Here is an 18,300-nt window from a genome sequence, read left to right on the forward strand (position 1 = left end):
GGAGAAGGGACCCATGAAGGCAAATGTGTGTAAGGCCCCTACAAGTCATAATGTGGTCCTGGCTTATCCATTTCTCCACACCCTTGCAACTCTGAGAATTCTTTTTAGTTTTTGCCAGTCTTTTATGCAAAACAAACAACAAAAAAAGACATTTCATGATTGTTTTTCTTTTCCTTGGTTATTTATGAGATGTGGTCTCCTAAGTTGATTTAAATTGAAAAGTTGATTTAAATTACCATTTAAATTTTCTTTATGAATTGCCTATTTATGCTCCTTTCTCATCTTTCTATTGAGTTGCTCATCTTTTCCTTGTTAAAAAAGTTCTTTTTACATTATAATATTGCAAATTTTATTTTCAGAATTTTGCATTTCAGATTTATTGCTATCTTTTTATGATGATGTTTAAAGTATTCCTGTACCCCAAATCTGGCAAGAATTTGTTACATGGTATCATTCTTACAAAGGCTTACACAAATGTTCATTGATATTTTCTTCTATGGCTGTTAATATGTATGATAATATCTTTAATTCATCTGCAAGGCATTTTTGTAAAAGATGTGAAATAACTATTAAACTTTCTTTTCCAAGCATAGCTAATTGTTCCAACACCATGAGACAACAGAAATGCCACCTTTACCAAATATTAATCTCTTATTATATATATGAGTCTATTTCTTGAATCTCTTCCATCCCGTTGATCCGTTTATCTGTTGCCCTGCCAGCACCACACTTTTAATTATTTAGCTTAATTATATTTTGGTCTCTGATTAGGTATATCACTATTCTCCCTCTTCCCCATAATCCTTCTCTTTCAATTTTTGTCTTGATTACTCTCACACATTTGCTCTTTCTGATGAGTTACGTTTTCAAGTGCTGAATTAAAAACTCCATAAGTTTTGTAAAATTTAGAGATTAATTTGAGGAGTAAGGGGCAATTTTATAAAACAGCGTCTGCATCCCCAGGCGTGTGGTATCTTGTTCAGACCTTCTTCAGACGCCATTCCCAGCTGGTCCTCAGTTTGTCCAAGCCCTTGCCATCTCAGCAATCTCCTCAGACTCCTCCATGGCTCTCTTTGTGGGACAGGAGGTCAGTAGCAGGGGCTTCCCTGAGTCTTCATGTCCCCAGGAGGTTAACGGGGTCCTTTTTCTTTGCCATTTTTGGTCTGCTTGGTACTGGTTTTCTGAGAACTATGTTCTGCTGCAAAGCGCTGGGGCAAAGCTCATCATAATCTCTTACCTGGATTTCTGGCCTCTTTGCTTCCACTTTTGCTTACTCTGGCCCACTTTCCACACTGTGCCTCGTGTAATCTTTCTAGTCAGATCCCCATGGCCTCCTGCTGGAAGACCTTCAGTGATTCTCCATTGTATTAATTATTCATTGCTGCTGTAAAAAATTACTACAAATGTAACACCTTAACACAACACAAATTTATTATCTTACAGCTCTGGAAGTCAGAAGTCCGAAATCAGTTTCAGTGGGCTAAAATCAAGGTGTCAGCAGGGCTGTATTCCTTTCTGGAAGCTCTAGGGGAGAATACATTTCCTTACCTTTTTTTGGGGGGGTGGGCGGGGTACGCGGGCCTCTCACTGCCGTGGCCTCTCCCGTTGCAGAGCACAGGCTCCGGACGCGCAGGCTCAGCAGCCATGGCCCACGGGCCCAGCCGCTCCGCGGCATGTGGGATCTTCCCGGACCGGGGCACGAACCCGTGTCCCCTGCATCGGCAGGCGGACTCTCAACCACTGCGCCACCAGGGAAGCCCCATTTCCTTACCTTTTCCGACTTCTACAGGCCTCCCGCATTTCTTGGCTCATGGCCCCTTCCTCCATCTTTAAAAACAGCCACTGTATCACTCTGCCCTATGTTTCTCTTGTCACATCTTCTCTGATGCTGATCCTCCTGCCTCTTATAAGTATGGTCATAAGGACCCTTGTGATTCGACTGGGCCCATCCAGTTGGTCCAGGATCATATTCCCACCTCAGAGTCCCTAACTTCATCACATCGGCAATGTTGCTTTTGCCATATGGAGTAACACGTTCACAGGTTCAGGGATGAGGATGTGGACATCTTTGGGGGACCACTATTCAGTCATGGCTTGGGGATGAACTTGGCTTGCCAGCCCTGCAGTGACTGGCCCCCACTACTCTCCTGTCTAAACTCACTCTGCTTTCCCCTTTGAACGCCCTACTCCAGCCACATGAACTTCTTTCAGTTTCTGGAGCCTGCCCTCTCTGCTTCCTCCAGTCCTGGTCCAGGCTGATTCCTCTGCCTGAGAAAACCTTTCCCTACCTCTTCACCTGACTAACTCCTCTTCATCTTCCAGCCTTGGCTTAAACCTCACTTTCTCTGGAAGGTTTGGACAACCTTTTCTACTCCCTGCATCTTCTCCCAGACTTTTCTGCTCTCATAACATCCTCCATTGCTTCTGGCCCTGCTTATACTGCCTTTTATATTATTGCTTATTTGATTATCTTCTCTCCCAAAATGTAAGCTCTTTGAGGGCAAAGGTGACAAGGGCAGCTCCACACAAGAGGGAGTTTATTAACTCCTTGCAGAATGAATTCATAAACATTAATTTCATAATAGGATGCAAGTTATTTTACTCTGCAGGCCTCATATTAAAAGTATTTGTGGGCTTCCTTGGTGGTGCAGTGGTTGAGAGTCCGCCTGCCGATGCATGGGATGCGGGTTCGTGCCCCGGTCTGGGAGGATCCCACATGCCACGGAGCAGCTGGGCCCGTGAGCCATGGCCACTGAGCCTGCGCGTCCGGAGCCTGTGCTCTGCAATGGGAGAGGCCACAATAGTGAGAGGCCCACGTACTGTAAAAAAAAAAAAAAAAAAAAAAAAAAAGTATTTGTTCATCATTCATTCAACAAATATGTGTTGAGCACTGACTTGGGAAGTACTGAACCAAGGAGTTGAAATTAAGAAAAAAAATCATCTAATGTTATGAAGATGCTAAGGTTGTAGTGGTATGATCATAAGGACCTGAGTAACAATTTTCCCTTTCTAGGAAAATGGACTTGGAGGTCAGTGAACCAATAGACTTTAGTTCTGGAGATCATCAACATCTGGTTCGGAAAGCAGTAGATGATACTATCCAGAGCAAATCTGCTCGGTCCTACGGAACTTCATCTTCAACTCATGGGCCACAACAAACTCATGGGAATCCACGCTCCAAAGCTGGTGAGCGAGGGGATACCTATGTGGTAGAAATTGCAGCAGAGACCACCACAGAGGACAGCAATTCTTTATCTGGCCCATTCTCAGAAGCAGCTATCCGCAGAGGTGAGAATAAAGAAATGACCTTTTCGGAAGAGAAAAGTTCTCTTAAAATGTTTACACAGGGTGGATTGTAGGATTTAATTTTGCTTTTAGTTTTTTCCCAGTCATGCTTTACCATGAAACATGACATAGGGCTGCAATAACAGATGGTCCCCAAGTTTTCCAGGGCATTCATAAATTCATGATACACATATTATGGTGAATAACTTGTGGTTTTCTTAGGAAACGTGAATTAGTCATTGAACGTTCTTGCCTACATACAAGATGATACCATGATATTGGCTTAAGTTTTAAACAATACTAATTCAGAGCCCTACATATTAATTCTGTATAGGAAATACATTCAGCTGTAACAGAAGTCCGAAAAACTGTGGCTTAAATAAATGAGAATTTTTTTTCTTTCATGAAATACAAAGTTGGAAGGTAGGCAATTCAAGGCAAATGCTTAGGTCCCCGGTGAACACTCTGCCACCTTTATGCCTTCTTAGGACCTGGACGACTTGAAGATGGACTGTGAACTTTGAATCTCATTGCTGTCTCCCTGTGGCCCTCACCCTCTACCTTGTGGCTGGAAAGAGGCCTTCTGGAGCTCTTAGTTGGCAGCTGAGGCTGCAATGGCCATTATGACTCCCTGACATGGATGGCAGTTTGTGTTGGTTGTTGGCTCTTTTCTTGTGGCTTGAGCTTCTCATCACATGGGGCTGGGTCCCAAGAAGAGGTAGACCAGATGGACAAGCCCCAGTGTGTAAGCATTTATCAAGTCTCTATTAATCAAACCAGTGCTAATGTCTCACTGGCCAACATGTCATGTGGCCAAGCCCAGCGTCAATGTGGGAGGGCACTCCACAGGTTTTACCCAATTTAAATTCTTATTTGTCTTCTTGTAATTGGATTGTAAGTGTTCTTTATGTATTAGATCCCTTTTCAGATACATGATATGCAAATATTTTCTGCCAGTTTGTGGGTTTTCTTTTACTTTCTGAAGGTGTCATTTGAAGCACAAAGCTTTTACTTTTGATGAAATCAATTTATTTGTTTTTTTTTCTTTGCTTGTGTTTTAGGTATCATATCTAAAAAAATCATTGCCTAATCCATGCTCACAAAGATTTACACCTATGCTTTCTTCCAAGAATTATATTTCTTAGGTTTATGTCTATGATCCATGTTTAACTAGTTAACGTTTGTGTATGTATGATATGAGAAAGGGGCCCAAATTCATCATTTTATACGTGTATGTCCAATTGTCCCAGCACAAGTTGTTGAAAAGACTCATCTTTCTCCATTGAATTGTTCTAGTATGTTTGTTAGAAATCAGTTGACCATATTTGTAGGATTGACCACAAATGTAAGGGACTATTTTAGGGCTCTCAATTCTACTTCGTTGATCTATATGTCTAGTCTTATGTGGCTGGACCACATTTAACATCTATTCCCTCACAGTCCTTGATACATACTAGATGTGAATTTAATGTTAAGTAAGTGGATATTTTAATGTAGGCAGCACACATATGTTCTGGCATTTTTATTAAGATAGCTCAGTCCTATTTCTTTGTTGTTACACTTCAAATGCACAGAAACTGCCCAGCAGAAGGACACAGTTGACAATCCTATAAGTCAACTTTAAGCAGCATTCTTTCTTTTTTTTTCTTTTAAAACTGGGATAAGGCCACAAAAAAGTAAATGGTCATCACTGGTGTCATATTCCAAGGGCTCCAGGAAAACCTGTGTAGTCAGCTGGAAGTAAGCAAACAGAGATGCCAACATGCTCTGCACTCTGCTTTGGCATGCTATTGTCTTGGAACTCCTTGGTCATACTTAACAATTCGTCAGGTTATCAAGTTTCTGCACAAGCAGGAGGGAAGGGAGTTGCTAAAGGCAGGGAGGATAGAGAGAAAAGTGGTGGAGAAGCTCTGCAAACTCCCTGCAGCCCAAGTCCCTCTGCAGAGGGGTAAACGCCCTCTCCCTCGGTAGTTCTGAGGGCATCACTGGGCTCCATCTATGCAGGGGTGCAGGTGAATCCCTAATGATGGGTTTGCAACATTCTGAGACTTTCAGGTCACTTTTGGTCCTAAGGAGGATGGGGTGTCCATAATAAGGAATTAAATCCCTGAGTTTGGTCTTTAAAATTTGGGGGCTTTCATGGATAAACCCTCAGATCTTCAATAAAATGCCTCTAACAGTCTGGACTGAGTCTTTTCCGAGAGTTCTGCAGAGCTGTATTGTTGTAACTCTATTGGCCAACTCTAAATTAGCACTCCCTTTCCTATCATCAAAAAAATCAGAGGAAAATTTTCTTTCATTAAGTGTCAAAAATAGGTAATTACATTTATATTTTTACTTTTGAATATCGTGTCATAAAAATAAGCTTTCTGTCTCCTCAGCTTTCATCGTAAAAGTGTTCTTCCTCCTGTCAGTTCAGCTGCTGATCACTGGGGCAATCATCAGCCTGTTTCTTTTCTGGTAAGTCTTTATTACTGATGTAAATTAAGTATTAAGCTGCCCATATTAATTCTCACTGAATAGCTCAATTTAATTTTTATCATTAAAAGATTATCTATTTTTCCTTAATCATTCATAGGATATAATATTTCTGTCGCTTTGTTTTTCTGAGGCAACTTCTAGACGAAGGTGTTGGTAGATTTCTGGAGTTTAACTTCCTAAGCTAAGAATTTTCCCTTATTTTGGGCACTATTTTCTTTTTTATTTTCGCCAAGCTATTTCCACAGATAAAATTGGGTAAAGGAAGAAAGGTGAGACTATGGAGGCCTTGGAGGCTGGAGCTCTGTTAAATGCAGAAATTATTTCAGGGACTATGATCCGTCACGGCTTAAACCCATCCTTTGAAAATCTGTGTTTACAAACAAACATATGAGAATTTGATTACTTTTGCTTTGGGTACATATCAATCTCAGTATTTTTTAAAATTAAAACTTCACTAGGACATTTGCATTTATCCAAATTTCACTTACAACTTAAGACTGTGCTTTTTTGTGAATCTATTTTAAGAAGCAAGATACAGTTTTATGTTTTACTGTTTCCTTTCCCATCTGTCATTGTCAACCATTTAGGGTTTCCCCCCTTTCTTCTCATGAGATTGTTTAACGTCTATTTAAATATTACACTAGTTAGCAAAATAAGCTACTTATTGTGTAAAACTATTATTTTTTTAACCAGGAAGGCTTTAAGAGTTCGGGTGGTCAAGAATCCCTGGTTCACCTACGCACTCTTGTAAGTATTATTGGATTAAATTAAAAGTTTTTTCCACTAGCTATTGATTGATGTCCTTATTAAAAATTAGGTAAAGGTATAACATTCTTTTTTTAAATTAATTAATTAATTAATTTTTGGCTGTGTTGGGTCTTTGTTGCTACACGTGGGCTTTCTGTAGTTGCGGCAAGTTGGGGCTACTCATCATTGTGGTGCGTGGGCTTCTCATTGCGGTGGCTTCTCTTGTTGCAGAGCACGGGCTCTAGGCACATAGGTTTCAGTAGCTGTGGCATGCAGGCTCAGTAACTGTGGCTCGCGGGCTGTAGAGCACAGGCTCAGTAGTTGTGGCGCACGGGCTTAGTTGCTCCTCAGCATGTGGGATCTTCCTGGACCGGGGCTTGAACCCATGTCCCTTGCATTGGCAGGTGAATTCTTAAACACTGTGCCACCAGGGAAGTCCCAAGGTATAACATTCTTGAAATGACAAAATTATAAAGATGGAAAATAAGCAAATTAGTGGTTGCTGGGAGTTAGGGGTGTGTGTGTGTGTGTGTGTGTGCGCGCGTGTGTGTGTGTGTTACCATAATGGGATGGTAGGATATCTTAATGATGAGATAGTTCCACATCTTGATTGTGGTGCTGGTTACATGGATCTGCACATAGATTTGCATCATAGGTCTATGACATAGCATTACGTATATACATGCTGTACCAATGTTACATTACTGGTTTGGGTATTCTACTTTAAATATGTAATATGGGGGGAAACTGAGCAAAGGTTACACAGGACCTCTGTTCCCTTGCAGTTTCCTGTGAATCTACAAGTATTTCAAAATAAAAAATTTGAAAAAAGAACCCACAAGCTGTGCATGGATGGCAATGAGAAAAGTTAATTTTAAAAGCAAAAAAAAAAAAAAAAGAGGTAAAGGTAATAATCTACATTTTTGTTTACTTTATAATACTTATTATCAGATAATACATCTCTATATCTATCTACCTATAATATATCATATGATATAAGCAAATAACACATGGTTTTAAATTATCCCCAGGCCAGCATTTTTTGTTGTATTTATTATACTTGCTTGCTGTGGGAAGCTCCGCCGCCAGGTGCCTGCGAATTACATTCTTCTGGGATTATTTGTAAGTAAACCTCATTAGCATCCGTTGTCGTTCATCTCTGAAATATATTTTCATCACATTATTAAATTAATTCCATTTATTGTGGAAAATATTTCTGTGGAATAATACAGATAGAAATTATTTGTGAGACATTCTCTTGGATGAATTTTGAAGTCATAAACTTACTTATGACCTGGAATCCACACCCTTTTAACAAACTAGAGAATTTGGAGACCATGGGCTACTCCTCTGTGCCAGCAAACTTGCTTCTGAGAGGCCCACTCTGGAGTCTGGGCTACATTTCAGGAACAGTTAACCTGACTGCCCTCTGTCAGAGACAAAAAACACATTTTGCTGTGGAGAGTGAGTTCACAAATTGTGTGCAAGAAATGTAATTTTCCTTATTTTTGTAAAATTTATTTTATTTCTATTTCAATGTGTCCGGACTCTATTGCAATTGAGGTTTCTGTTTATTAATGTTTATACCAGTCAAGCCAAACCTCTTGCCTCCTGGAAGCAGTGGACTCTCTGAAACTCACTGACAATAGTATTTGCTCCTCTTAGGAAAACCCAGAACAGAATCTCAGTATGATTTAGTGTTCTGGAAAGAAAGATTCTTTGCGATTGCTCCCATGAACTGCTGACCACCCTTCCCTGTGAAGATTTACTTACCAATTCACTTGTTCCTCACCTGGTTCCATATCAGAGTTGAGGTAGCTTATAAAATATGCAAAATAGGCCTTCCCTGGTGGCGCAGTGGTTGAGAGTCCACCTGCCGATGCAGGGGACACGGGTTCGTGCCCTGGTCCGGGAAGATCCCACATGCCGAGGAGCGGCTGGGCCCGTGAGCCATGGCCGCTGAGCCTGCGCGTCCGGAGCCTGTGCTCCGCAACGTGAGAGGCCACAACAGTGAGAGGCCCGCGTACCGCAAAAAAAAAAAAAAAAAAAAAGTATATATATATATATATATATATATATATATATATATTATATATATATAATATATATATAATATATATATATATATGCAAAATATAAGAAGATAAGATAAATTGGTGGGGAAATCTGATGGAAGGAAAATAAAGCCAGAGGTGAGATTCGTGCGCAAAATGCATAGTTCCACGCATTTGAGTGTGATGAGCCTAGATTTGGATCTGCGCCTCCTGGTGGTCAACGTGAGCAAGGACACACGGCCAAGGATGAGGTTCTCTGTGGGTACAACACAGCGTCCAGTGTGAATTATATGTCGGGAAGAACAGTTTCCTCATTACGCTGGAGAAGACTGTCCCTTTGATACCCACATTTGGGCATTTCTTCAGCTGACGGAGCATTGAGGGGCCTTTCTTAGTTGGTGTGGATACACTGCTCATTGTCCAGGTGAGCGAGTAGAGTCTCCCAGTTCCTCCACTTAACAGCAGAGACCACACTCAGAAGGGGTGGGAGTTAAAAGCCAGACATAGAAAGACACTGGGAATCCTGGGGAAGAGACGATGGGACGGGGAGAGGTATTTTTCCAGAAATTTTTGGATGTTTTCTTTTAACTTTTTCAATAGTTCTAATGTTTATTTCAAGAAGAGATCAAAGTTATTGATCTCAAAGGAAGCTCTCATCGCCAAGGTTTTGCTATTTATTTCTAAGCTGGTAACAGCCTAAGAGAAGAAATATTATAAAAGGGAAGGTCGAAAGCAAGTACATTGTTAAAATATCATGTGTACGTGGAATAGGTGCACTTAAAAAAAAAACCTGTAAGGTCAATAAAGACAGCTTACTTTGGTCCGTTGAACAAAGTAGAGAATCAGGCTTACCCACTGGGTTTGGGAGATCCAGAGAGGCAATCCGGGACTCCCGGGACTCCGGTTCTTTTCCAGTCTCCAATCCTGGACGTCATTAGCCAGCTGACGAAGTTCAAAGCCTCTCAGGCAGTCCTAGCACTGAGGATAGGATGTGTCCTCACATTTACTCCCAGAGACTAGAAGGTTCTTTCCTGGCTCTTGCCATGGACCAGCTAGTCTCTGGATCTGTCTCTGATGGAGCATACTACCAGCTGGGGAATGTCCTCAGGCCCTGCAGCCACTGCTGACTGTAGTTCTCACTGGCCTGCTGGCTGTCCTGGAGCCTGACTGTGGGCCTGGGCACATCCTCATAGCCTTTTTGGTCTCATCCTCCAGCTTGACTGCCTTCTGGCTCTCGTCCCCTCCCTCTCTCCCTCACTGCCCCATCCCTGGCTCCATTTGGACCATGGGAACCCTCCAGCCCCCATAGAGCCCCCATACAGACCCAATGCAGCCCCAGTGCAGCCCTCTTCAGAGCCCTGGATTGGCACCTACCAGTGCAGCTCCATGCTTTGTAGGTGTGTCCTCCAGCTCATCCCCTGGTAGAGGTCTCAATCCTCATTCCACATCTGAGGTTTGAAGTATTTTATTCTCATCCAAGCACTATGGGAAAGGTCAGTACAGAAACCTTTGGTGGAGCGTCAGTAGAAATAGCATATCCTGCTCTGATAAAATGTTAAGATTCTGTGTGGATGGCCCTATTTGATTAATGACAATATGGTCTACAGATAAAGCTTTTACCTTGGTTTCCACATTCCTAATTAATACATAGTTAAGTCGCTGAATATGTTGAAAGTTACTATTGTGTTCTAAGAAATATTTACACATGAAATAATTTTTTCTGTCAGTCTTGGGGAGAACGATAAGGAAATGTTTGTTTCCGTTATTTATTTCCCATATTCATAGCCTGTAGCTTTGTGCGCTGGGATCATACATATTCCCAATAGCTCACTAGACCCTGCCAGAATGCACAAACCTCAAACCATCTCTTCTGGATTTTGGCCTTGGGATCCAGGCTTCTGATTCATTCTGATTTACTTCAAGGTCTGCTGCTAGGAACCGTGTCAGTGTAAGTCTTTGATACACATTTGTGTGTGTGTGTGTGTGTGTGCTTTTCTTTGAATGTTATGTGAACAATAATCACAGTCTCTGGTTTTAGTTTCTATAATGCCGAGGAAGTGTTATGGGCAACGGCAGGAACCGCTCTAGTGACGATATCACTCACTTTATTTGCTCTTCAAACAAAAGTACGTATTACTGAAGCAGATTTCTGTCATAAGGGAGTGTGTGAATATGTTTCTTTGCCCCTCCTGACCCATTCTGCTCCCTCCTCCCTCGGGCTCTCGGCTTTCTGTGGGCCTCACCTCCATGGAGTCCTTGCCTTCAGGCTTCTGGCTTTCCTAGTAACCATGTTTAAAAAGTAAAAGGAGACAGGTAAAATTAGTTTTAATAATATATTTCATTTAACCCAGTATATGTGAAGTGTTATCATTTCGACATGTAATCAGTATAGCAAAAATATTAATGAGATACCTTACATTCTTTATTTCGAAATTCAAACCCAGTGTGTATTTTATACTTGCAGCAATCTCAGTTTGAACTAACTGCATTTCCAGTGCTCAGTGGCCAAGTGTATTGAAAGCACAGCTCTAGACAAACTTTCTTAGCAGGCATCAGAGTCACCCGGAGAGCGTGTGGAACACAGAATTCACTCCTCCTGGAGTTGCTGCTTCACACAATGTCTGGCATGGGGGCCGATAATTTACATTTCCCAGGCACTGCTGATGCTTCCGGCCTGAGAACCAGACTTGGTGACCTGGTAGATTATTCTCTTGGTGTGGTAAGGGTAGGGAGTGAAATAGGAAAAATAGAGGAATTAGGAAAACACTCTTGCAAGAAAATATCTTGGATTCTTTTGCTTCCTAATCCATTCTTTTTTCAGGCCAGAAGATGAATATTCCTCTTTCTTTAAAAAAAATTCTAATCTTCCCTAGGCTGACTTGGTTACTGATTTATAGAAGCAAAACCAAAAAGCATATTAATAAATTTTAAGATTACAAAAGAATAATTAATAGTAATTTTTGAAAGCTTAGTATATGTATTTTTATTGAAATATATACATACAAATGTGAAAAAGGTACCCAGTTAACATCTTTGTCTATTTAATTCCATTAATGTAGTCTATGCATATGCTTTTAAAAATATGAATGATTATGACCATACTATACTTACAAATTTACATCCTGCTTATTCAGTACACTTTTTATTAGGGAAAATTTTATATAGATACAAAGATAGAATACTTTAATAAACTCTCATGTGCCCATTACCTAGTTTCAAAAATTATCAATTTGTGGCTCCTGTTATTTCATCCATATCCTACCCTTTTCTCCCTCCTGAAGAAATACAACACTTTTTATGTAGCATTTTTCAGTGCTTAGGGGCTAATGGATTTCCATGGTTCTTGGGATTAGCCAGGGGAAATGATTAGCAAATGGGCCAGTTTCTGTCTAGCGGGTACACGATGCATCTCTAAACACCTTGAAATTGCTTATGGATGATAATTTAATTGGTTTTGTGTTGTTTCCTCAGTGTGGTTTCACCTTGCTAAATGGAATGCTGTTTGTTTTACTCTTCGTACTTATTATCTATGGAATTCTCTTAATCTTCATACGATCATATGTAAGTGGGATCCCCTTTGTAAACCTCAGAGAATTGTTAGAATATAGGGTGAAGTGCTGGTTGTGTTGTTGGTCTGGATCCTCTGAGAAGCAGACACCAGATGGGTGAAACTTGCAAGGACTGTGATAGGAGAAATGTCTGTGGGAGAAAAGTGTGGCGGCAACGAAGGCTGGGAGAGCTGTCAGACCACGACAGCATATGTGACCCCAGGTTCAGGAGAGGGAAGGAAGGTGGGAGCACTCTGGATGTGGTGCCGTCAGGGGCTCCTGGAGCTAACGTGGACCATTACAGCAGTCCGGGGTCTCCCAGGAAGGTCCTGCTGCCCCCACCTGAGACGGTGAAGCGTGACCCAGGAGCAAACTACAGTGGGTTGCACCACACAGCCACCGGACCCTGGTCAGTTACATGCCCCTCCCCGTAGCTGGAGGTCTGTGAGGCCACCTGCTGCACCAGTTGTGGTAGGGGACCACTGACAGGAGGTCTGGGCATGAAGATTGAGCTCCGACCCTAGGCGACAGCTGCCCTCCCCTCAGAGGATCTTGGGGTGAACCACTGACAGACCCTTGTTCTAAGTATGTCCAACCTTGCTGGACTCTGGCAATTTTGAATCCTTCAGACTCCAGTTGTCAGCTGTTTTCTTACACCTAGCTCAGTCTGGAAACACTGTGCCTCCCTCTCTGTGTCACTGACTCCTGATTTCTCTCTTTCCTCAAGAACGTTCCCTGGTTAGCAGAGTGCTCCCCATGCCTCTAGGACTAGCTTTCTCCTCCTAAAGAGTGAACGCCATTATGCTTCTCAGATGTTATACACCACTTCCTTTTGCTCTTCTACAGCCAAACCCTTTGGCATTTAGGCCAATTTGTCACATATTCTGATCAGGGTTGTTCTGGTTGCAAGGAACACACACCCCTCAGACTAGGTCAAGGCAAAGACCCAGAGACTCTCATGGAGCTCCTAGGTGGGAAGAAGAGCCAGAATTCATGGAAAAGGAAACCCCACCTCCCTTTCTTGAACTGAGGTGATTGGCCATCTCTGCTTGTGTAGTAATATCTCCAGCACTAGCTAATGATAGAACTGCCGCCTGGATTCCTCTATCCTGAGAATTGATTTCTGACTGGCCTAGAGCATCTGTTTGATCCTGGTCACAGGGAAGAGGCTCTTGGTCGGTCAAGAGATTCACTGCTGTTGGAGTGTTATCATCCACCTCTTGTCAATCAGCTCTAGCAAGGCTGTGTGAGAGTCACTATGTTCCCTGAGCTGAGGGGAGGGCACATTCTCTTGAAGAACTATGTGGATGGGGCTTGCTGAATGGAATTGAGTGGATGCTGTTCACTATGTTCAAGAAAAGATTCTCTCCACAGCTTTGACTTTCTTAATATCTTATCTAACAGCAGTGACCTAAGTGATCCCCTGAGTTGTTCCAAGTCTTACTCTTAATATACAGTTGTTTCCTTTCTTTTTGCAGTGGTTGCATCTATTGTATGCTGGACTTGGTACTGTGATCTTCTCACTCGTAAGCGCATTTCTCCCTTTCTTTGACAAAGAGTATGGTATGTGCATTGATGGGGCCCTAAGCCCTCTGCTAGGCCTGGAGTCAAGTGGAGTCAGTAATTTACTGGAAAGCTCCCCAGGTCACTTGCTCCTTCCTCTGTCTTCTTGTCCTCCTCCTCCTCCTTTTTATTTTTTATAAAGACAATTCTTTTTAGAGCAGTTTTAGGTTCTTAGTAAAACCAAAAGAAGAGTACAGAGATTTCCCATATACTCCAGCCTCCATACACGCATGGCCTTCCCCATTATCAATATCCCCCACCAAAGTGGTACATTTATTACAATGGATGAACCTACATTGACATATCATAATCACCCAAAGTCCGTAGTCTACATTAAGGCTCACTCTTGGTGTTGTACATTCTATGGGTTTGGACACATGTATAATGATATGTATCCATCATTGTAATATCATACAGAATATTTTCACTGCTCAAAAAATCCTCTTTGTTCTACCAGTTGATCCCTCCCCATCCCCAACCCCTGGCAACCACCAATTTTCTTACTGTTTCCAAGTTTTGCCTTTTCCAGAATGTCATAGAGTAGGAATCATACAATATTAAGCCTTTTCAAATTGGCTTCTTTTACTTAGTATTTGCACTTAAGATTCCTCCATGTCTTTTCATGGCTTGGTAGGTCATTTCTTTTTAGTGTTGAATAATATTCCACCATCTTGATGTACCACAGTTAATTTATTCATTCACCTACTGAGGTGAATCTGTTTGCTCTCAAGTTTTGGCAATTATGAATAAATCTGCTATAAACATCCATGTGCAGGTTTTTGTGCGGACAGATGATTTCAACTCCTTTGGGTAGATACCAAGGAGCATGTTCACTGGATCATACAGTAAGAGTATGTTTAGTTTTGTAAGACTGTATTCCAAAGTGGTTGTAATACTTTGTATTCTCACTAGCAGTGTATGAGAGTTCCTGTTGCTCCATGTCCTCACCAGCATTTGGTATTGTCAGTGTTCCAGAATTTGGCCATTCTAATAGGTGTGTAGTGGTATCTTATTGTAATTTTTTTTTTTTTTTTTTTTTTGTGGTGCGCCAGCCTCTCACTGTTGTGGCCTCTCCCGTTGCGAAGCACAGGCTCCGGACGCATAGGCTCAGTGGCCATGGCTCACGGGCCCAGCCGCTCCGTGGCATGTGGGATCTTCCTGGACCGGGGCACGAACCTGTGTCCCCTGCATCAGCAGGTGGACTCTCAACCACTGCGCCACCAGGGAAGCCCTTATTGTAATTTTAATTTGCATTTCCCTGATGATATATGATGTAGAGCATCTTTTCATATGCTTACTTGCCATTTGTATATCTTCTTTGGTGAAGTGTCTGTTAAGTTCTTGGGCCCATTTTGTAATCAAGTTGTTTGTTTTCTTATTGTTGAGTTTTAAGAGTTCTTTGTATATTTAGGAGAACTGTCCTTTATCAGATATTTCTTTTGTAAATATTTTCTCCCAGTCTGTGGCTTGTATTATCATTATCTTCACACTGTCTTTCACAGAGCAGACATTTTTAATTTTAATGAAGTCTAGTTTATCCACTCTTTCTTTCATGGATCATACTTTTGGTGTCATATCTAAAAAAATCATCACCACACCCAAGGTCATCTAGGTTTTCTCCTATGTTATCTTCTAGGAGTTTTATGTTTTACATTTAAGTCTATGATTCATTATGAGTTATTTTGTGAAAGGTGTAAGATCTGTGTCTAGATTCATGTTTTTGGCATGTGGATGTCCAGTTGTTTCAGCACCATTTGTTGAAGAGACTATGTTTACTCCGTTGTATTGCCTTTGCTCTTTATTCTGTCCTGTTGATCTATTTGTTTAATCTTTTCACCAATACCACACTATCTTGATTACTGTAGCTTTATAGTAAATCTTGTTGTCTGGTAGCATCAGTCCTCCAACTTTGTTCTTTTCCTTCAGTATTGTATTGGCTATTCTGGGTCTTTTGTCTCTCCATATGGTTTGTCAATATCCACAAAATAACTTGCTGGGATTTTGATTGGGATTGTGTTGAATCTATAGATCAAGTTGGGAAGAACTGATATTTTGTAAATAGTGAGTCTTCCTATCCACGAAAATGGAATGTCTCTCCATTTATTTAGTTCTTCCTTGATCTCATTCATCAGAGATTTATAGTTTTCCTCATATAGTTCTTGTACATATTTTGTTACTTATACCTAAGTATTTAAGTTTTTTGGATGCTAATGTGAATGGTATTGTGTTTTTAATTTCCAATTTCACTTATACATTGCTGCATATAGGAAAGTAATTGACTGTTGTATAGTAACTTTGCATCCTACAACATTGTGATAATTGCTTATTGAACCCTCAGATGCTCCTGGGGCTTCTAATCCTGACCAGGGCTTCCCTGTGGGCTGTCTGTCTCTTGCATGGTGTCCTGAGCCCTCTTCCCCTGGGGTTGGGGGGAAGACAGCTGGATCCCATCTCACCTTACTCTCCCACTTTCCTGTCTGCCTTCAAACATATAACCTCACCTGAGAGGTGCACTCCTAACCGCCAATACATGAAATGATTAGGAGTCATTATCTCTCTTGTAAGAAGAAATAAGATAAAGTCAGGGGTTCTTGGAGGGGAGGAAGAAAGAAAAGCACTTTTCCACAGAAGGACTCCAGGGTGACAGATGGAGGCTAAGAGCAAGGCTGGAAGCTCAGCTGCTGGAGGCCTTTTTTAAAGGATGACCAACTGTCCTCATTTCCCTGGGACTGAGGGGTTTCTGAAGACACACAAAAGTCCTGGGCAAACTGGAATGGTTGGTCATTCTAGCTTTTTCTGCCACAGAGTTACTGGAATCAGACATAGGGAGAGGGAGGATAAGTGGGAAGGGACTTAGTGGTCCAGGTGAAGCAGCCGCTTTGGCAACCCCCAGACTTGGGTTTGACTCTCTTCTCTGCCACCTGCTACAGTGTGATCTTCCCTTCTTGGAGGCTCTGTTAACCTCACCTGCCTCAACTGGGTCATTCCCATATTACATGAGATGACATCTATCATGAACTGATACGAGGCTACCCAGAAGGTGCCCCATTCTTTTCCTCCTGTTTCTTTCCTCCCTTTCTCCTCATTCTTAGAAGGCTGAGTGGGAACCAGGACACAGGGAGAGCTGATACCTGAATTACTTGGGACAGGTTTCCCTGTAGTGGATGTTGTTCTAAAATGGATTATTTTAAAGAGTCTTTAAAACCCCAAGAATTCTTTGTAATGCCAGGGTTGACCTGTCTGATGCGGCTCTGCCTCACAGCACTAGACTCTTAGTCTACAGGCTGGATATAAAGACCTGAGGAGCAGCTTGTTTTCTTTTCCTCCTTCTAATGCACTTGTGCTGCCCACATCTGCTCACTTTGCAACAAACACAAGGGTGAGAGGGCTCTCTGACTTTTTTTCTTGATGCTTTAGAAGCTCATAATTTTACCTACTGCAGCTGAGCTAAAACATTTAATTGGGGTTTATTTAACCATATATGAGTCTTCTCATTCTATTTTGAAATACTGACATCGTCACAAAGCCATCTCCAATGTCAAGTTTTGAAAAATGCTATCACCCAAAGGAAAGTTCAGAATTATTGCTGTGGGTGAATCTAAATGTTGGGGAACCATCTTTATTTTCATTCTTTTTTTCAGTGAGAACACATGGGAAAATCACAAACACAGGGCATTTTGTAGTTTCTCTCTGTGTCCAATCTGCCCACCTGGTCTACATCATTGGCTAAAGGCACAGAGCTTTCTGGACTTGGAAGGAAAGGAAAGTAAGGCTCACATATTTGGTGCCACTGGCTTCAGGAGAATGAAACACTTGCTTTAATAGATAAAGCATAAACTTGGGGACATCATGAATGATTGAGGCTGTAAGAATAATATCTATAGCCACAAATTTACTCTCTGTGATGTATTTACTGATGGGAAATAATTTTTCCAGATAATTTTAGGATACTTATTTGATAGAAATGTACAACTTAAGTAGCTAATTCTTCTTTCTTTTCTTTAAGTACTTGGTGATGGATGGGAGGTGATGGTGGGAGGGCGCCATCATCATTCTGACCTGGACCCTGAAGAGTATGTTTTTGCTGCCCTGAACATCTACATGGACATAATCAACCTTTTCCTTTTTATTTTGCAACTGATTGGACTGGGACGGTAGTCATACGGCCAAGCCTGGCTCGTGCTGAAAAGAGGGAAGGAGGGATGTCTGTGAAGACATACAGAGGTTACCACACCATAAGCCCTCCTATTTTAAAATACTTAATTTTTTTGTCAAATGACAGTGAGCATTCAGTAAATGTTAGCTGTAGCTGTTAGATATTTTTAGTTCCACTGTCACATTGCAAAACTTTCTGGCGGACGTTTCTGATTTTTATAAATTCAAAAGGTGAGCTACATAACTACATATTTACAAACATTTGTAAGATGCTCATTACTTTGTGGAAGTTTTCCAGGCACTAGTTAAAGCTGTAAGCAACATCCCTCTACGTGAATAAAACTGATTACTGAAACCCATATTTACTCCATCCTCTTCTCTTGATTTGGACATTTGGTGGGAATATTTTGGCATCTGACTTTTTTTAAGAGTAAGAGAAACTATAAAGAATTCTGCCTTTCTCTTGG

General features: G+C 41.4%; 1 protein-coding gene across 1 annotated transcript; it reads left to right on the forward strand.

Moving 5' to 3' along the window:
• Nucleotides 1-3,017: 3,017 nt before the first annotated feature.
• On the forward strand, nucleotides 3,018-17,867 carry LOC307191735 (protein lifeguard 2-like; the record flags this gene model as incomplete). Its single annotated transcript, XM_079931941.1, is given in 10 exon segments — nucleotides 3,018-3,288; nucleotides 5,667-5,745; nucleotides 6,460-6,513; nucleotides 7,545-7,635; nucleotides 10,478-10,515; nucleotides 10,606-10,693; nucleotides 12,039-12,128; nucleotides 13,594-13,641; nucleotides 17,685-17,697; nucleotides 17,700-17,867. Coding segments are annotated over 10 exon segments (909 nt in total). The 3' UTR covers nucleotides 17,837-17,867.
• Between the last annotated feature and the right edge of the window lie 433 nt (nucleotides 17,868-18,300).

Source organism: Stenella coeruleoalba (genome assembly GCF_951394435.1).
Source record: "Stenella coeruleoalba genome assembly, chromosome: 9".
Lineage (NCBI taxonomy): Eukaryota > Metazoa > Chordata > Mammalia > Artiodactyla > Delphinidae > Stenella > Stenella coeruleoalba.